At 57.5% G+C, this 19,414-nt stretch overlaps 2 protein-coding genes across 5 annotated transcripts; one reads left to right on the top strand and one right to left on the bottom strand.

Annotated features, from left to right (window-relative positions):
• The first annotated feature begins 2,798 nt into the window (after positions 1-2,798).
• Positions 2,799-7,832, top strand: LOC132415187 (tubulin gamma-2 chain). The gene is made up of 11 exons (XM_059998399.1): positions 2,799-3,064; positions 3,356-3,468; positions 3,673-3,840; positions 4,140-4,208; positions 4,548-4,627; positions 5,029-5,155; positions 6,175-6,261; positions 6,362-6,511; positions 6,927-7,079; positions 7,163-7,324; positions 7,448-7,832. Exons 1-11 carry the CDS (start codon positions 3,016-3,018, stop codon positions 7,643-7,645), a joined length of 1,356 nt encoding a protein of 451 aa, XP_059854382.1. The 5' UTR covers positions 2,799-3,015; the 3' UTR covers positions 7,646-7,832.
• A 135-nt stretch (positions 7,833-7,967) lies between these two features.
• On the bottom strand, positions 7,968-17,493 carry PLEKHH3 (pleckstrin homology, MyTH4 and FERM domain containing H3). 4 transcript variants are annotated; one of them, XM_059998397.1, is made up of 13 exons: positions 16,892-17,492; positions 14,827-14,882; positions 14,411-14,490; positions 14,121-14,312; positions 13,877-14,034; positions 13,645-13,765; positions 12,552-12,858; positions 11,759-11,966; positions 11,383-11,519; positions 10,958-11,090; positions 10,304-10,762; positions 9,832-10,023; positions 7,968-9,113 (listed from the first exon to the last, which is right to left on the bottom strand). In XM_059998397.1, exons 1-13 carry the CDS (start codon positions 17,051-17,053, stop codon positions 8,940-8,942), a joined length of 2,379 nt encoding a protein of 792 aa, XP_059854380.1. In that variant the 5' UTR covers positions 17,054-17,492; the 3' UTR covers positions 7,968-8,939. The 4 variants fall into 4 exon arrangements, 2 of the variants coding, with proteins under 2 accessions (XP_059854380.1, XP_059854381.1); XM_059998398.1 differs by having other exon boundaries at positions 11,392-11,519; XR_009517101.1 differs by having other exon boundaries at positions 8,977-9,113; positions 10,329-10,762; positions 16,892-17,493.
• Positions 17,494-19,414: the final 1,921 nt, after the last annotated feature.

The following is a 19,414-nucleotide window of genomic DNA, read 5'->3' as shown; positions in this document are numbered from 1 at the left end:
TTCACACGTTCTAACCTGTTTGCCTATAAACTAAGATTTGAAGGAAGCTTTCCCACTTCTGGGAGACTAGAAGGAGGAGCAAGGCACTGTTATTAATCAAAAAAAAGGCTGAAATTAAAGTCTCGCGTTTCACAAGTGTTCATAAACTGCTTTCAGCTTATTATTTTAAAGGAAGCAAACAGCCGTTCCAGAGCCACAAGGAGGGGAGGGCTGGCAAGTTCACTCCCACCTCAGAAGCCTTCCACTTCACCTGGGCAGACTCGGAGAGGGGCCTGGCTAAGCCTCTGAAGACAGGCGGCCCCAAGGAGAGGATCTGTCGGGGGAGGGGAGCTACGGGGCTGAAGGAGGAGCTCCGACCCCACCCTCAAACTTCAAAGGGAGCGGCCAGATCCTCCCTGAAAAGGCTGGGCTGCAGATCCTCCAGGAGTTCGCTCGAGCTCTTCCGACATACCGGCGGGAGCTGGAGGGAGTGGGCGGGGAGGCCCGGTGGGGTGAGGGGAGGGAAACTGAGCCCGGGAGGGGGCAGGCGTGGGGCAAGCCAGAGCCTTCTAACGAAGCCCTGAAGATTCTTGGCGGCCAGAGCTGGACGGCGGCCGAGTTCTCTTTTGAAAAAAGAGAGAGAGAGAAAACAACAACAACAACAACAAAGAAACCAAGAAAAACACCTCGTCTGAGCATGACTCTTGGCCGTGGTGCTTTCACCAGCGCCTCTGCAACGGCTCCCAGAGAAAGCTCGCCAGACGGGGACAGACCGACAGCCCAACTGAGCGGAAGAGCGGCCAGAAGCCGGCCCAGGTCGGAGCGGGTGCTTGGAAGTTTGGGGTGGGGGTGAGGGCGGACTGCACCGACGCTGCCATAATTGGTTCAGAGACAATTGGCCATCCATATGGAAAAGATAAAGTAGATCCCTATCTTACAGCAGGCCTCCAAATAGGTTCCAGATGCACTAAAGACCTACAGGAAACAAGCACAACTACTATGGGGCTTTGGGAAGAAAACACAGAAGGACAGCTTTATAATAGTGGGAGAAGGGACAGTTCCTTTAACAAGGTCTAAAACGTGCAAAATGTAAATGAAGAGATGGATAACTTTGTCTACATTAAAATGAAAATCGTCTCTAAGGCAAAAGACATCACACGCAAAGTGTAAAGACAAGCCATAGACCCCATAATATTTGCAACCCATACAACCGAGAAGAAATTCGTACAATATCTTAAAATGTCTAAGAGAAACAGCTCAATAGAAAAACAAAATGGGCAAAGGAAATGAACAGGCAATTCCAGAAGGTCAGTTACAAAAGAAAATGGAATCGACTTTACTTGTGATCATAACTGGAAGTTACAACCATGAGATCCCATTAAGCATCTGTGGGATTGACAAAAATTAAGATCTGATAACGCGTGTGGAACTGAGTATAGAGAAATGAGAATTATGTTGCTAGTAAAAGTGTAAATTGGTACAACCATCTAGGAAAAAATATGCCAAACCTTGTAAAGTTGAAGCTGCTATCTCCTTGGTAGAGATATTTTCCTTCACATTCACAAGTGGACGAGTCCTGTACTCACTTGATGTAAGAGAGAATAGTGGAGACAATCTAACTGGCCCTGTATGGAAATAGAATAGACTGGTTTTATTCATCCAATGAAATACTTTGAAGCAGTTAAAAGGAATGAAATAAATCTACATGTGTCAACATGGCTAAATCACAAAATCTAATGTAGGGTGGGAAAACCAGGTTACAAAAGGATATCACACTCTGGTACCATTTATGTAAAATTTCAAAACAAAAAAATATATAGTAAAAATACAAAATCATGCCTGTATGTTTAACATTTTTTAATTTAAAATAAAATAGAAACCACAATGAGATACCACTTCACATTCACTAAGATGTCTACTTTTTTCTTTTTTAAGTAACAAGTGTTGGCAAGGATGTGGAGAATTTGGAACTCTTGTGCATTGCTGGTGGGAATGTAAAATGGTGCACCCACTGTGGAAAATGGTATAGCAATTCCTCAAAAAAAGTAAACAGAATTATCCTATGATCCAGCAATTCCGCTTCTGGGCATATACCCAGAAGAACTGAAAGTAGGCAGTCAAACAGATATTTGTACACTCATGTTCATAGCAGCATTATTCACAATAGCTAATAGGTGGAAGCAACTCCAGTGTCCATGGATGGATGGATTAAACACAAAATGTGGTATATGCATACAACAGAATATTATACAGCCTTAACAAGGAATAAAATTCTGATATATTCTGTAACATGGACTAACCTTGATGACATTATGCTAAATGAAATTAGACAGACACAAAAGGACAAAACGGTGTGATTCCACTTATATGAGTTACTTAGAGTAGTCAAATTCGTAGAGACAGAAAGTAGAATGGCGATGGGGGCGGGGTTACTGTTCAAGGGGTACAGTTTCAGCTTGGGAAGGTGACAGTTCTGGAGATGAATGGTGGTGACAGTTGCAGAATGTGTATGTACTTAATCCCACAGAATTGTAGTTTAAAATGGTTAAAATGGTAAATTTTGTTAGGTACCTTTAATTTAAAAATAGAAATTTAAAAGAAGAAAATTGGCTTGAATCCAGCCCCTCTACCTAGCAGAGAGGGCAGAACCACTCACCTACCTGTGACGCGCGGCTGACTCCAGACACCTGAATCGCCCCTCCCCTCCCCTCCCCCACACCCAGTCGCTACCCCGCGGCCTGGCAAGTCTCACTACGCAGACGCGGAGCTGGGGTGGGTGGGCAGGAGGGGCGTGGCCTCACTCTGCGCCTGTGCGGAATTCCAGCTGCAACTGTGGGGGAGAAGATGCCCAGGTTGGGCTCCGCGGCCGCCGGCCGAGGGGAGGCCCGCACTGCACACGCGCAGACCGAGCATCCGCGTCAAAAGCCGAAGAGAGCGCGCGCTCCCCACGTCCTGCGCGTCCAGCTGCCAGGCATTAGTCCCTGCCGTGACTCCCGCTGGGCCCGGACGGGCTGGCGCGCCCTCGTCTGAAAAGCAATGCCCCGGGAGATCATCACCCTGCAACTGGGCCAGTGCGGCAACCAGAGTGAGCGAACGATCGCCGGGCCCAGCCAGTCTCCGGTTCTGCCCCTTCGGGTCCCACCCGAGTGCTTCGCATCCTCCAGCCCCCGCTTTCCTTTCCATGAACCCCCTGCCCTACTGCGCATGATGAACCAAGCCCCGGACCCCAGACCGAGAGCCCTGCCTCCAGCCCCCGGCTGTCACGGCTCCCAGACTCTTGGGCCCACCCTCTGAGAGTGACAGCCTCTGAGCCTCACCCTGGGCTCCTGAGGCCTTACGGCTCTAGCAGATCCAGGCGTCTCTCCTCTCCCCCCAGTTGGGTTCGAGTTCTGGAAACAGCTGTGCGCCGAGCATGGTATCAGCCCCGAGGGCATCGTGGAGGAGTTCGCCACCGAAGGCACTGACCGCAAGGACGTCTTTTTCTACCAGGTGCCCCCAGCGACTTGGCCAGGGCCGGTAGTGGCCCAGGGGGCCTGAAGGGAAGGGCAGTGGCTTGGTACTGGAAACCCGCTGGGCAGAGGAGCCAGGGCGGCTGGCTTGAAGAGGGAGGGCAGGCAGGAGCCAGAGTTGGGAGGACTGGAGGAGTGGGTGGGCCCGAGCTTATTGGGCCCGATCCTGGACTCCCCTCGACAGGCAGACGATGAGCACTACATCCCCAGGGCGGTGCTGCTGGACCTGGAGCCGCGGGTGATCCATTCCATCCTCAATTCCCCCTATGCCAAGCTCTACAACCCAGAGAACATCTACCTGTCAGAGCATGGAGGAGGAGCTGGCAACAACTGGGCCAGCGGATTCTCCCAGGTATCCAGGTGGCCACCCCAGAGATTCTTGATGTTCCCTTCCTGGGGCAAGGCAGGCCCAAGCAGTCTGGGAATTTGACCATACTGACAAGAGACAAGGGTATTACCCTGATAAGAGGGACAGCCAGAGAGAGGTTGATGTAAACTGTGCAAACCATCTGCAAAGTAGCATTTCTTGGGGGAGGGACATAGCCCTCTGTTTGAGGTGGCAGCAGTGTCCGACAGTAGAATTATTGGTGCTGAAAAGAGATGCTTTCCAGAAATTTCATCCTCATCCTCCCTCCTCATGTGTCTATACAGGGTGAGAAAATCCATGAAGACATCTTTGACATCATAGACCGAGAAGCAGATGGAAGTGACAGCCTAGAGGTGAGGCTGCCCCCCTGGGGGGTGGGGGTGGGGAGGAAGCTGAAAAGTGCTGGGGAAAGGTCAGGAGGTAGCCTGATCAGATGTGTGATGGGGGCAATTCAATTCAAAATTCTTCCATTGAGTATCAGATGTGAGATAGTGAGGTAAATAAGGTACGGTCCTTGTCCTCAAGGAGATCCCAATCTGGATGGCATCAGCTCCTTCCTTCTCAAGGAGCCTCAGTCTGGATGGACATAGAGGAAGCCTTGACACATTAGCGTGCTGGGAATGGGGAATGACACAAGCCTGAAGCCTCTCTGCCAGGTCCCTGGAGGCTGCCTCTCCATCCCTCCCTTGCAGGGCTTCGTGCTGTGTCATTCCATCGCCGGGGGAACTGGTTCTGGCCTGGGTTCCTACCTCTTAGAGCGACTGAATGACAGGTAAGCCTGTGTTTGGGGAGAGGGCATTAGCCCTGTTTCCCTGGGTAATGTCTTTCCTTTTTATCGCTTTTTTCTTTCTGACTGGAAGGCCTGCCACTACCACCTTTGAGTCATAGGTAGGAACAGAGCCACCCAGGGAACATCTTGGAAGCAGTAACTCCCAGGTGGGGGGTTTGCCTAGGGGGAGAAGGGGACCTATGAGGTTTGATGCCTTAGGCTTATCTTTTTTGGCTTCTAGGCTCTGAAGACTCAGTTCTGCCCTCACCCCTTTTGTATAAGACGTTGGTGGCACTTGGAAAGGAATGGCCCCTGTTATCCCTAGAGAAGATAGAGATGGGCAGTGATGAGAGTCCTTCCAATTCACTATGTCACCTTCCCCTTTCCCTCTTCCTTACCCCCAGGTACCCCAAGAAGCTGGTGCAGACATACTCAGTGTTTCCCAACCAGGATGAGATGAGTGATGTGGTGGTCCAGCCCTACAACTCACTGCTCACGCTCAAAAGGCTGACCCAGAATGCAGACTGTGTGGTGAGCATGCGAGGAGGGAGTGGGGGCTTTGGTCAACCTCCCCAAACCAGAGAGACATCTACACCCTGCCCTTCCCAAGCCCTTGCCCAGAGAACAGAGGACCAACAAAGCCATACCTGGTGGACCAAATTATGAAATAAGGACCTGATCCCAAGTTTCTTATAGTCCCTTTAGGCAGCAAGACTCTCAGCAAAGTGAATAACACGCCCCCACGTGTCTCCACTTAGCCTGTTTTTCTTTTTTTAATTAATTAACTAATTTATTTTATTTTTGGCTGCGTTGAGTCTTCATTGCTGCGCACGGGCTTTCTCAAGTTGCAGCGAGCGGGGCTACTCTTTGTTGTGGTGTGTGGGCTTCTCATTGCGGTGGCTTCTCTTGTTGCAGAGCACAGGCTCTAGGTGCGCGAGCTTCAATAGTTGTGGCACACAGGCTCTGTAGCTGTGGCTCACGGGCTTAGTTGTTTCACGGCATGTGGGATCTTCCCGGACCAGGGCTCGAACCTTTGTCTCCTGCATTGGCAGGCGGATCCTTGACCACTGCGCAACCAGGGAAGCCGCTCCACTTAGCCTGTTTAATGCCTACTCATGCTTACATTCTCAGCCCAAGGGTTACTTTCTTAGCAAAACCTTCCCTGACCACCCAGACAAGGTCAAATTCCTTTGTGCATATTTCAGGCTATAACTATACTTTTCTGTTGTTTTATATTTAATGTCGGTCTCCCTCCTCTAGACTATAGATGTGGTGAGGGGGAAGACCATGCCTGTTTTACTCTCCATAGTTTCTCTAGGCACCATGCCTGGCACATGTTGGACAATTAAATATTTGTTTAATGCACTGGGTGGTAGAAACGTGTCTCCTGATGCCCCAGAGACAGTACATGCCCTTTAAATTAGCACACCTACTTCCTAGTTTTGGACTTCTTCCTAGTTTTGGAGTTTAGAGGCGGACTAAGCAAATAACTTATTTCTCTGCCCCCTTTCTCCTCAAAAAGGTGCTGTGACCCTCTTCTGTCCCCCCAGGTGGTGCTGGACAACACAGCCCTGAACCGGATTGCCACAGACCGCCTGCACATCCAGAACCCATCCTTCTCTCAGATCAACCAGCTGGTGAGCCCTCACTCCTAGACTCCTTTGGACTGGAACCCCGCCATCGGGGGAAGGGAGGCCTCCCAGGACAAGGCCCTTGACACAGCACCCCTGTCCCCAGGTGTCCACCATCATGTCGGCCAGCACCACCACCCTGCGCTACCCCGGCTACATGAACAACGACCTCATCGGCCTCATCGCCTCGCTCATTCCCACACCACGGCTCCACTTCCTCATGACCGGCTACACACCCCTCACCACGGACCAGTCGGTAAGAGCAGCCCGCAGGCCCAGCAGGCCCTGACTTGCCTTTCTCTTTTCCTGCTGCACCCGGAGCTGCCCCGTGCAGCCCCCAGAGGCCCTGCGCTCAGGGACTGGCACAGGCTGGGCGACCTCCTGGCTGACTGGCTCTCCTCTTCCCTCTGCCTGGGGCTCCCTGCAGGGCCCGGGCTGTACGGGGTCTGCTGATGCTGCTGCACAAGGGTATGGGTTGGCTGAGCTCGGGAGGACTGAGATCCCTGATCCCACAGCAGAGGCTCAGTGTGGACCTGAATCTAAGGACACTCCCCACAGAGGCCAAAGTACCCCGCGTCTGACGGGGACGTGTGTTGCCTGCTGCTCTCCGTCCATGCGTTTCTCGACTGTGCCCTGAGTGCTGGCCTGCCCTGTGGCCACTGTCCCCTCAGGTGGCCAGCGTGAGGAAGACCACGGTCCTGGATGTCATGAGGAGGCTCCTGCAGCCCAAGAACGTGATGGTGTCCACGGGCCGGGATCGCCAGACCAACCACTGCTACATCGCCATCCTCAACATCATCCAGGGGGAGGTGGACCCCACCCAGGTAGGTGAGGCCCCTTCGTTCTACCCCCAGAGCCCACAGGGGTAGAGGAGAGGCTACCACCACCACTCCTGTGCCCACCCCAGGTGCACAAGAGCCTGCAGAGGATCCGGGAACGGAAGTTGGCCAACTTCATCCCCTGGGGCCCAGCCAGCATCCAGGTGGCCCTGTCCAGAAAGTCGCCCTACCTGCCTTCTGCCCACAGGGTCAGCGGGCTCATGATGGCCAACCACACCAGCATCTCCTCGGTGAGCCTAGCCTCCTGGTCTTCTTTGGCCACTCTCTTCCACTAGCCACCTTCCTCATTCTCCCCCAGATCCATTCCAACCCCTTATCTTGCACTGGCTCCTGGAGATTTCCATCTCTTGCAGCTCTTTGAAAGTTCCTGCCAGCAGTATGACAAGCTGCGGAAGCGGGAGGCCTTCCTGGAGCAGTTCCGCAAGGAGGACATCTTCAAGGAGAACTTTGACGAGCTGGACAGGTCCAGGGAGGTCGTGCAGGAACTCATTGACGAGTACCATGCAGCCACGCGGCCAGACTACATCTCCTGGGGCACCCAGGAGCAGTGACTTCCTCCCCACTGCACCCGCTGGACAGTAAGCACAGCCCCCATCATGCCTGGTCCCTCTGGTCCAAATTCCCCTCACCAACAACCCTTCTAGGTTCTTCTTCAGCCCAGGAGTCGGCCCTGCTTCCTCCCTTCCATGCCTGGCCCTTGATATGCTTATTTAGCTCTAATAAAGTAATAAAGCTGCACTGTGAGTAGAGTCAGGCTTGGTCTGTGAATATGGGGGACGATAAAAGTATCTCCCTGGTGCCCCACAGTTCCCAGGCATATGTCGGTAGGGTGGCCTTTACCTGCTCTAGCTGAGTCCTGGTCTTTGTGTGTCCGCTGTTTCCATGAGCATCCCTTACCTAGAACCAAGCTGCTCTGGAGCCAGTCCTACTCTCAAGACTATAGAGGATTACTGATGCCTGCTGTCTCCTCAGTACCTAAGCTCCTGCCCCAGGGTGGATCAGTATTGCCCATAGTGCCCCAGCCTCCTCCACTCAGGGCAGAGGCTACTGAAGGACGGCCTGCAGCATTCTGAGCGGGTCAGGAAAGCCAAGACTCTATTCCCAGGCACAAGGCGATTAGATCCTCAGGAGTCGATCTAATTCAGCCCAATCTGATAAAAGTAGGGCTGAGCCCATCCTGATAAATTCTTTATCTGTGCCAGAGAAGCTCTTGGGTCTGATCCTGCCCCAGGCTTCTTCCGTTCCAGTCCCAAAGCAGTGGGCACATTAAAGATGGACCCAACCAAGACCCAGAAGCTGGACACCAGGGTAGGACTGGGTAGTGTCAGTCCTGATGACTCACTGTCCTCGGGCCTCAGGGATGCCAAGAGGCCACCCCTATGCCACTCGGTGGAAGAAGGGTGATTGCCAGCTTCCAAAACTGTCCTCTTGCCTGCCCCCCCCCCCACCACCCTAGGGCAGCCTACGGGCCAGGAGGAGGTGAAATCCAGAAGGTCACAGAGGGTGGAGCCCTGCGGTGTTCAGACTCCCCTCAGTGCTGGTAAAAGCCCAGAGTGTGGGCATCCCCGGAGGTGGAGCTCTGAGCTCTGGGGCTCCACCTTGTCCCACTGACAACACTCCCACAGCAGCAAAGGTTTGTGTAAATAAGGAATTTTTGTGTGTGTGTCTTCTCTTCTACAAATAAATTAAGAAACAAACTAGAAAATTGTCTGCACCCATTGCAGCCCTTGGGTGTGGGGTGTGCCCTGTCCCTGCAGGGCCAAAAGGGTCCATGGTTCCCTGAAATCGCAGAGCAGTCCAAGTCCAGGATGGAGGCAAGAGGGAGGTCGTGACCTCTTGGCAAGCTCAGTCCTGCAGCTGCCCCAAACAGCCAGACTGTCCCTGGGGCTCGTCCAGGCCCGGGTGCTGGCTGGGAGGGGAGGTGTCTGGCAGGTCTTGGCATGGAGGAGGACTACTGCTGGGCCTCGCAGGGGAGGGGTTGGCCAAGTAGGCATTCACCAGCTGCATGATCTCTTCCACCTAAGGGAGGGCAGAGGTCAGAGTACACAAGGGGCCACTGGGTTCTCCTTTTTCTTAACCTCCACCCAGGCTCCTTCCCAAGGCCTTACATGAGCTGCCCCCTACAATCTTTCCTTCCTCATCATCACTCTCCCTCACTCACAATGTGCCAACCATACTTGCTTCTTTCTGCTCCTATAATATCCTAAGGTTATTCTCAACTCAGGGCCTTTGCACTTGCAAGTCCCTCTACCTGGAATGCTGTGCCCGCAGATCTTCCTTTGGCTAATAGCTTAAGTGTCACTGTTGTTGCGTATCTTTTCCTGACCGTCCTACCTAATGCTATGGCCCCCTCCAATCACCTCCTGTCTCACTACCCTTTCCTTCATAGCATTTGTCACTGTTTTAAGTAGTCTTTGAGGGGACTTCCCTGGCTATCCAGTGGCTGAGACTCCACACTTCCACTGCAGGGGGCCTGGGTTCCATCCCTGGTCAGGGAACTAAGATCCCGCATGCCACCTGGTGTGGCCAAAAAAATTAGAAAAAAAAAAAAAGAAAAAAAGTCTTTGATTCCTTTAGTGTCTGATCGCTGGCTCTGATGTAAGCTCCTTTAGTTTGTCTTTGATCACTGTTGGATCCCCAGGGTCTAGAGCTGTACCTGGCCCATGCTCAATGCTTAATAAATGTTTCTTGACATCCTTTCCCTTCCTTCCTCCTTCTACCCCCTCTTCCCACTCACCTGGGGACTCTGCAGGAGGAGCTGGCTCTCTCCCACCCTCAATGCCAGGGTGTGGGGGCCCATTAGTTGGCAGGCGGCCACACGGCCATAGCTGACACTGTGAACGGGCTGTGTCTCACCCGGTCGGGAGAGGGACATGGCCTTGGCTCCCAGGCCCAGGCATAGCTTCTGTGGAGCGCCCCCACCAGGCTCCTGCGGACAGACAGGCAGAGTCAGGGTGGAAGGAGGGGACCCTGCAGCATTATTTTTGGTGTGGGGAGATGGCTGTGAGCAAGAAGTTTCCTGGTCCCCCCCCCCATAATCCACAGCTCCACAGAGGTGAGGGCCCCAGGGCCAGTGACTCCTGGGGTTTGAGAATGGGCAGCTGTGCTGGGTGTAGGGAGTGAAGTGACCCACAATGGGGGCCTATGGCTCTGGGGCAAAGGTGTGGGGCTCGGGCCGCCAGAGTCCCCCTCTCCCTTCTCCCCCTCACCGTGCTCAGCTCCAGAACGTCATACCGAGCAGCGCCGAACCCTGGACACTGCGCCGCCAGAGCCAGGTAGGCAGCCATGGCCTCAGCTCGGCCCATGCCCCGTAGCCGCTTCCAGCCTCCCAGCACAGCAGCCGCTGTGCCGGCGCCACCTCCTCCCTCGCGGGCCACGCTTCCCGCCGTGCGGCCGGCCCCGCCGCGCCGGGCCCGCTCCGCCCGCCTCTTGGCCAGGGCCGGACTCCAGATTGCCCCGGCCAGCAGGGCGGCGGAGCGGGGAGGCCTGGGCACCGGGCGGAGAGGGTCTTCACGCGGCGGGGCCGGGGTGGGCAGCAAGCGGTCCAGGCGCGGCAGAGGCGCCCGCGGGGAGAAGTCTCGGTGCAGGCTCCGCAGGCGCAGCGCCGCCTGGGCGCGCAGCGTGTCGTCGGGCGGGGACGGACGGCCGCGCAGCAGCAGAGCTTGAGCCTACGGGGAGGCAGGGGTCATCAGCGCGGGAGCGGCGGGGTACCGTCTCGAAGACACCTAGGGGTGTGGAACCTGAGGTCTGGGTTCGAGCACCGCCTCCCCCGGGGTTGCCATAACGACGAAATGCGATGGCCCAGAAACGGAGGGGTTCAGGCTCGCGGGTCTTCGCTGGGCGTGAATGCCAGAGATCCTCACCTGCTCAAAGAGGAAGGGCAGTTCGTGACCGTCTGAGGACAGTCCCTCAGGGTGCAGAGGTCCATGAAGACGCAGACACAGTCTCCATCCGGAGTCCGGCGGGTCCTCCAGCCCGGCTTCCTCCACCGCCAAGCTGCAGAATAAAGAACGCCGCGATGTGTCCGGGAAGCAGGGGCCCCCAAGGCGCGGGCCCAGGGGAAAAAGGCGGGGCCAGATGTTTGGGGCGGGGCCCGGGCGGAATGGACAGAGGAGGCAAGCCTTGAAGCCAGACTGCAAACCGCCGGCGGACAAGAATCCGTCTGTGAACCAGTGAAATTGACTGTGCCGGGCAAGTGGCAGGCGCTCGGTAAACGTTTGCTTAGGGATTGACCGAAGCCGAGAGGCGAATAGGCTAACGGAGAGCAGGGCTGGGGCTGGACATTTACTTCTCAAACCTGGTGAGCACGTCGGCCACGAGAGTCCCCCCGGCCAGGGCTCGCTCCTGGGGCCCTCGCTGCTCGTACAGCGCGAATGCATTGCGGCTCCGGGTCAAGCCCAGCCGCCCCACCAGCTCTCGAGCAACCTGGAGGAGTGAGAACATAAGAGGAAAGTCAGACCCAGACTGCGCAAGGGTCTTGCCAGTACTTCTGGAGGGGTCCAACTGGAGGGGTCTTTCAGGTCTCTTAGTCCCGCCACACACAGCCGTTACCCAACTGATGACTCTCAGACTCGGGCAAACCCTAAGGCCCAGGCACCAGGAGAGCCAGGCATGGGAAGCTGGGAGGAAGGCTGAGGTTTCAGGGGTTTTCTCTGTGGTCTTACCTCTCCCGCCGTGGTGTGGGAGTCTATGGCCACAGGGCAGGCACCACCCCCCGGACAGTGCACGGTGCACAACAATTCCTGCCGTCGGCTCAGCGCGGAAATCTCTGCCAGCGAGGGCACCAGCTCCCGGCCGCGCGTCCGGCCCAGCGCTTTTCGTATGAAGCGCGCATATTCCGCCAGTTCCGAGTCCGGAAGCGCCTGCTCAGTCCTGGGTTAGGGAGAACTGGAGAGTCAGTGCTCCAAGGGCTTTCCTTCACCTCCACCCTATTGCCTTCTTACTTTATAGTTTATTTCGCCTCGCCGATTCCCTCCCCTCCAACTCTAAGTTCCTTGAAGGCAGCGTGGCCAGCTCTTCTGAATCTACCCTGATGCTCTGTATGGAGCAGAATTACTTTCTAAGGCCCCTGGCAGCTTTCTCCTTACTGCCTCCTCCCACTTCCCAAAGTTTCCATGACCCTCCTTTGGGTTGAAATCCAAACTCCAGCCGCATTCCTCTTTCCAACCTAAAAGCCCTGGCGCTGGACTGCATCAGCTCCGAGAAAAACAGCCTTTTAATAATTCTGCTGCCCAAAGCGGGAGGCTTTTTGTAATTCCTCTGCCCACAAGTGGTGTATGATCTTGTAATTCCCACAAAGGCACTATGCATGTTAGCAGAGCCCTGACCTTGGGGCAAGTCCCTTCCCTTGTCTGGGTCCAAGTTCTCCATCTGCCAAACTCTTTGGAAAGACCTGCCATTCTTTTCCAGCCCCTTAGCTCCCTTGCCTTGGCCTTACCCCCACGCCTCCCCTCTCACCTCTCCAGATGCCCCAGGAGGTGCCCCCGTACAGGCCCACCAGGCCGGAAGGTACAGCTCATGCAAGTGAGGAGCTGCCAGTACCGCAGGGCCGCGGGGTCTTGGGTGGCTGGAGGCCCGGGGGGGCCTGCGGGGCCCGAGGTCTGCTTAGCCAGCTGCAGGAAGAGCTCATCTCGGAGCGCAGGCAGGTCCCGGCAGGTCTGGAGCACACCCTGCATCAGGGGCCCGGGGCGCCGCGCCCCCTCCAGGGCCTGCAGCGCCAGGAACAGCCGCACCGCCTCCTCGCGCAAGGGAGCGTAGCCCGGACCTGCGGGGACGGCGGGGGCGGAGGGACGGTTTGGAGAGGGGACACAGAGCTGGGCCCTGGGAGGAAGGTGTGAACCAGGGGAAGGTCAGAGGGAGTGTAAGGGGACAGGGGTGGCAAGGAGGGGAGAGTGCGAAGGACAGGAAGAGTGAAGGGAAAGCAATCGTCCCCACAGAGCCAAATTCAACCCCTGCCTCCCGGGAATCTCCCCCTCCAGATCCCCTAAGGCTGCACTTTGAGTTAGTAGCTTGGATGGATGGACTATAAGGACACAGGGTCAACCTTCAGATTCTGTAATTGTACCGACAGCTATCACCATGGGCCAGAAAACAGGTTGGACCGCGAGTCAGAAAACCAGGGTTCTTCTCCCAGCTCCCCTTAATCCTCTAGCTTGAGGACCTGGGCCTGTCACTATTCCCTTTTGGGGAGAAGTATAACTAAATGAGGTCAGCACATTCTCCCAAGGTGGTGGCTTTCCCACCACTTGTAAAGGCAGTATGCCATGGTGTTGAGAGTATAATGAAAGAACAAAATAGAGAGTGTAAAAAACTCATGAAGGAACATCAATAGTCAGAATGAGATCCAGAGAAGGTGGTCAAAGGGAGCCTTTACTTTCTGTGCTGGCTTTCCTCCCCCTCTACCTTGGGTACCAGTCTGCTCAGCTTCTGGTTTCATCTTCATCCTTTGAAAAATGAGGGGCTGGGTAGGCCCCCTGAGGACTCCTAGATCCCTATCAGGTGAGGCATTCAGATTCCCCACCCAAGGGACTTGGGCCATGGCAACACTCACCTGGGGCACTGACTCCGTAGGGCAGGGGCAGGAGTGGGGCATACAGGGCCCCACTAGTGTGCCTCAGAATTGGGTTCCGTCTGTAAATAAGGGCCACAGCTTCCGGGTCCCCATAACTCTCCTAGAGGCCATGGAAATGATCAAAGTGATGGAGAAGGGGGCTCACCATGAACCCAGAAAGTTGATGGGTCCACCACCCTCCTCTTTGTCCATGGAGTTCCCTCCCTCGCACCTGAATGTCCCTGAGCAGCAGCTGGGTGGGGGTCTCCAGCGGCGCCATAGAGGCTATCACTTCGCGCAGCGCCACCCCCCAGCGCTCTGCCTCAGCCTGGCGGGGCGAGCAGAGCCGGACGCTATGCTTCCGGCCAGACACGGTCACTGACCACAGACCTGGGGGAAAGAGAGGCCGCGGAGGTCAATCAGGGCTGGCTGGGGCAGCTACCTAGGGAGGTAGGAGAATCCCCATGAGGTCTCACCGGTCTCCTTGGGCCTGCGCTCAGGGCCGGTCACCGAGCACAGGCTGGTGAGCACGAGGCTCCCGAGGCGCCGCGCCCCCTTCCCGCTGCTGCTGAACTGGTCCAAGGAGTCCCGGGTGAGCACGAACCAGGCTCGGCGCGGGGGCAACCAGGGCCGCGCCCCTCCTCCGCGGGGCTCGCGGTACAGCCAACCTGCGGGGAGAAAGAGGGAAAGGGGATCGGCAGGAGAAGACATTATCCCGTGGAGGATTGGGATTGGGGCCTCTAGAGCGCATGAGGTGGATCCCCACCTTTCACGACGACGTCTGGGTCGTCTTCTGACGGCCCCTTCTCCGGGATGAGGCTCCGTGTCTCCTCCCAGCTTTGCAGCCTGGGCAAGAAGGGAGCGAGGTTTGGGCAAGCCTGCCGGTCCTGCACCCCGCCTCCAGGAGGCTCCTCTCTAAGGGCTCCCCAGACAGCGAGGGGTGCCTACTCCCCGGGCTGGGCACCCCTCCCCCAGGCTGTGGGAACTGCTGGGCCGTTCTGACCTCGCACCAGAAATAGCCTGAACCCCCCCTTCCTCCCCGCGCCCCCAGCCGGACCGCCCCCCGGGACCCCGGCCAAACCACAGCGTCCGGCGTAAGGCCTTTCCCTTATTGCACAACCGCGGGAGGGAAGCCGGTGAACATGGGGGTCCCAGACCATGGGACGCAGGGGCTGAGTTCACCTGTCTGAGACTGGACCGCTCCTCCCAGGCTGAGTCAGCGTCACATCCAGGGGGCCCTGGGGAAACAGGCAGGGCGGCCCTCAGGCTAAGAACCCTCCTCGCAGGATGCCAGTGGCTTCTGGCCCAGGACAGTCCTGCTCAGAGGATTGGGGAATCAAGGAGTGGGATGGTGACTGTGACTGTGACTGTGACCGAGCGAGCTGAATGAAGCCACTGGGCTAGCCCCTTCCACCAGTCTCTACAGAACAGCCCAAGCTAAAAAGCCAAGACTCTCGCCTGGTCTCTGTGACTCTTTAAAGAGGCAATCAGGTGTTGGGGTGGAGTAGAAAAAGCACTGGGCAGAGAGTCAGGAGACCTGGGTTCTAACACCGGCTCAACCGCTAACTCGGATCTGCAAACTTGCTGAGGAACCCTGGCAAGCCCGTTCGAGTCTTTGGGCCTTAGGTTCCCATCTGTGAAGAGGGAGAGGTGGATGAAGTCCTTTCTTGCTCTGGCAGTCGAAGTCACCCCCTCCTCCTCACCTCCCTTCATTGGCTGGCGGGCGTTCAGGCTGGCAGGCAGGCAGTAGGCACGGAGGTGAAGGAAGGGAAGAGGGACCCTTTCGGTATAGGGCTTTCTCCAAGAGCTTCTTATACCCTCCCACAGGGACCCCTGAAACTCAGTAGGAAGTAAAGACGCTGTCCTTTTGCTGGGGCTCAGGCCAGGCTGAAGAATACTCTCCTTGGGAGGTACAGTCCCGGATCTTGCCCTCCCCCTACCACACTCCCTGTGCCCTGGAACTCCTACTGTAGACTGGGGTCTAAGAAAGGCCTAAAACCCTGCCAGGAGCCAGGTCAGGCGGGAACTGTGCCATGGTCCCATTGCATCCAGGCAGCTAAAGTCAGGAGGGGGAGGTGGGGGAAGGGGGCCAGGGACACCTGTCCCCAAGCTCCGAGGAGGGGGGCGGTGGTGGAGGTGGAGCATGAGGGAGGCAATGGCAGTGGTTCACAAAGCCGACCCTGCTCAGGCTGGAACCTTGGGGACGCCTGGGTCCTGTGCCTTCGGGGGCACAGATCCTCTTATCTTCTGGAGGGTCTGAGAGGGGCTCTCAGCCACACCACCATAAGGGCAGGTGCTGACCCCTCTCTTAGACCAGCTCCCCTAATCGCAGTCCCCTGATTCCCTCCCTCCCCGCCCCCCCTCTATATTTATCCGCCCTCCGCCTCCGCCAGGTGCTGGCGCCGGCCCCAGCGGCGCAGCCCGCCCCACCCGGGCACTGAGCCACCGGGCCTGCTGGGGACCCCTGAGCGGGGGAAGGGAGCCTGACCCAGGCCACAGCACACGCGAGTCTGGTTGCCCGAAGTTTGCTTGCTGGCGTGCAGGGGCATCAGAGAGGGGACGTCAGGGGATGATGGTCTCCCACACCAATAGAGCCTCAGTTTCGCCACGGGGAGATTCGACAAAACCCGGGAGCCGAGTGTCCCTCACCATTCCCTCAGGGATTCCCCAGGAGCCTCACCAGGGAGGCCCTGAGTGTCAGGGTAATGATGAGGGGTCCTCGGAGAGTTGTGGCCCCCAACTCCCTCTCCATGGTGTCCCCGCCACGGACCCCAGTCTGAGGATGCCTGCTTCCCCTTGCCCAGGTCCCCGCGGCGGGAACTCCCGCATCTGGGCCCAGCGCTCAGTGCTCATGAATTGGAAGCGGAGCGGACCCAGGTGTCCGAGCCGCCCAGCCGGCCTCGCCACATTCCTCGGCGCTGGCGGAGGCGGAAGGAGACGGGATGGGACGCGGGCCCAGCGGGGAAGGGAGAGGCTGGGCCAGGTCGGGCCAGGCGTGACGCCTCCCCTGCCTCAGGGCCCCCAGCAGGTGGACAGCGCCCAGCGTGCTGCGCGAGGCCCACAGGCACATCCCGAGGCGGGCTGCTGCTTGAGCTCTCGGGGGCTTCTGGCCCCCAGGCAAAAACGTCTCCTGAGTCCCCAGTCCGCAAGAGCACGGCGCTTGGCTCGAGTCTGGAGCAGGATCAGGCGTGACGGCCGGTTGTAGTGAGAGGGATTGAGACAAGGCTTCAAACCCCCCGGGACTTACCCTCCCGCCGCCCGCTGGACTCGGGGTCCGTAGCTCAAAGGTCTCCTCGTCCTCGTCTTCGTCCCCGTCCCCGCTAAGCTCGCCGTCCCCGTAGTCCCGGTGCAGAAGAGTAAAGCCTCGACGGCAGCAGAGGAGCCACCACAATCCCCCGGGGAGAGGCATCCGGGCGAGCAGCCGGGGGATTGGGGTGCGGGCAGCCGGGGCCGAGCTGCAGGGGGTCGGAGAAACTGGCGGGGCTCCGACCCGAGCGGGGGGAAAGATGAGGAGGGAGGAGGGAAAGGGAGAGGGGGACTGGGAGGAGGCGGTGTCTTGCTCTGGGGTGCAAGGGGTCGCTAGCTAGAGCCTGCGGGGGGCTCAGAGTCTGGGCCCCCGGAGGGGGAGGGGGGAAGCGGGGGTGGGGGAGGAGGGAGCAATGTCCGGAGCTGGGAAGTAGTGTCCGTTGTAGTGTCCAGCCCTGTGGGGGGCAGTGTCCGGTGCAGTGTCCGAGGTGGGCAGTTGTCCAAGCTCCAGGGAGGGTCGTGTCCGGTAGGGCGTCCGGTGGCCGGGGCCCGGGCCGAGCGCGCTGCGCTCCCTGCAGCCCCGGGACTGGCGCGCTAGGGGCGCGAGCACAGTGCCGGGACCCCGCCTCCCCAACCCCCTCCCCTTCGCCCCCCCCCTTCTTTCTCTCCTCCCTTCTTTACAGGGCTGTGTCCAGTTTTCGTCACAGCCTCCTCTGCCCAATCCCTGTGCCTGGCGCCGGGCGCGGCCACCAATCAAGCTACTGAAACCGCGGCGGGTTGCATCATGTGTCCCTGGCTTGGTGACAGCGGGGAGGGGCAGGGGAATAAGGAGGGAGGGGGCAATGCGATGTTAGCCACGCCCCCGCTTCGGAGGTCGGACACGGACTGCTAGGGACGTCACGGAAGCCCGCCTTCAGGCTCTTGTTTTAACTCTTGGCTCACCAACCAACAAATTAAAAGCACTCGAGCAGGAGCTTTGGAGAACAAAGTGCCCATAGGGCATAGAGAAAGGCTCCGACTGCTGCCCTCTGCACCCCTGTCTCGTCTCAGGGTTCCAGAGAAAGGAAAGCGCCTTAGCTACCTGCGCCAAGCACAGCCCTAGAGGTAGCCCTCCGCCGCTGGATGAAGGAGTCCAGTTCCGCGATCTGTGTCACCTCCTCTTGAGGTGAAGAAGCTGAGGAAGAGACTTTGGGAGAGTGCAGACCAAGGCCGGAAATAAAATCTAATGTAGAGCGCACAGCTCACTGAACTCCAGTTGGGAGAGTGACTTCGGATTCTAGGGAATTCCGTGGTCTTCGAATGGAGTGGAGTCTCCTCAGGGTGACTATCCCGCGGTTCTGTGTAGGAAGGGGTTAACCAAGGCTCTAAGCGGACGGGGCGGGGCCAGAGGAGGGGCGGGGCCAGGGCGACCGCGGGCGCGCGCGTGCGTTGCTGACTCAGCGGCGATTCCTGAGATCACTGGTGGAGGGTTCCAGGTTGGCCCCCAGTGACTGGCGTGTGGGACCCTTTGAAGATCGGCTCTGTGTCCGGGACTTCCCTGGATCCTGGCCCCTGGAGGCCGTGGTTCTTGGTCTCAGCCGCCGGAGACTCCGAGAAGGAAGGCTAGCCGGAGCTGGGCGCGGCGGGACAGGGCGGGGACGACAGGCCAGCGCCTCCCTGGAGACATCCCCGCCACGCTCCGCCCCTCTTGCCCTGGGTCCCCAGACTCCAGGCTGGAGTGGTCGGGGCAGCTTGGCTGACCGGATATTAAACTGCGAGAGTTGTCGCACGTGGACACCCTCCTGCCTGTCGTGACTGTGTAAAACAAAGACCAGGAATCAATGTCTTTAGAGACCATCCCAGCCTTGCCCTCGCCCCAGATGAGAGTGGCCTGCGCTGAGACTTCCTAGGGATGGAAACACCACACCATATACTCTCTTCCCTATCTGGATCCCAGGCCCTTGCCTGCAGGGAAGTTCTTTCCCTTGTCTAACCTCTCTCCGGCAGGCTCAGTACATTCCCTCTGAGCCCGTCCCCAAGGAAGACGGAGAATGGCTGTCACCCCACCCCCACCCCGCCCGTGCTAACCACTCTTTGGAAATTTGCAAATTGGAATTCTCTCCTTGGATTTTCTCCAAGGTGAAAAACTGCGACTCAACTTTTCAAATAACTTTTTCTCTCCACCAGCGAACCTTAGAAGGGACTGTAGAGTGGTAACCGAATCCAACCCAAAACGGGAATCTCCTGGCCCCGTTCCTACCCCCACACCAGGCATAGGCACACACACAGTCCCCGACAGCCTCAGCCGGAACATTCCAGAGGCCGGGAACTCGGTACTTGCTAAGGCAGCCATTACTGGATAGCACTCTGGTTGTTAGAAAGCTCTTTCTTACACTATTTCAGGAGGAACGCTCGCCCCTCGTCGCCTGGCAGCTTCCCCACCTCACCTCTGTTGGCAGAGACCGGGTGAAGGTGGAGGGGGTGTCAGTGCCTAAAGCCTTAGCAGGCTCAGCAGCCCCTCACCCCCACCCAGGCTCTCAGCGCC

Source organism: Delphinus delphis, chromosome 19, assembly GCF_949987515.2.
Source record: "Delphinus delphis chromosome 19, mDelDel1.2, whole genome shotgun sequence".
In the NCBI taxonomy this organism is placed as follows: domain Eukaryota; kingdom Metazoa; phylum Chordata; class Mammalia; order Artiodactyla; family Delphinidae; genus Delphinus; species Delphinus delphis.
This window is presented reverse-complemented; position numbering and strand designations above follow the sequence as displayed.

Excerpts from the sequence above, each read along its gene's own strand:
- LOC132415187 (XM_059998399.1), top strand. The coding sequence starts at position 3,016 with ATGCCCCGGGAGATCATCACCCTGCAACTGGGCCAGTGCGGCAACCAG. Across the intron at positions 5,156-6,174 it reads CCCAGAATGCAGACTGTGTG|GTGGTGCTGGACAACACAGC; the intron begins GTGAGCATGCGA and ends CTGTCCCCCCAG. Across the intron at positions 6,262-6,361 it reads TCTCTCAGATCAACCAGCTG|GTGTCCACCATCATGTCGGC; the intron begins GTGAGCCCTCAC and ends CCCTGTCCCCAG.
- PLEKHH3 (XM_059998397.1), bottom strand. The coding sequence starts at position 17,053 with ATGCCTCTCCCCGGGGGATTGTGGTGGCTCCTCTGCTGCCGTCGAGGC. Across the intron at positions 14,491-14,826 it reads AGCGGTCCAGTCTCAGACAG|GCTGCAAAGCTGGGAGGAGA; the intron begins GTGAACTCAGCC and ends CTTCTTGCCCAG. Across the intron at positions 9,114-9,831 it reads TCCTCCTGCAGAGTCCCCAG|GTGGAAGAGATCATGCAGCT; the intron begins GTGAGTGGGAAG and ends GCCCTCCCTTAG.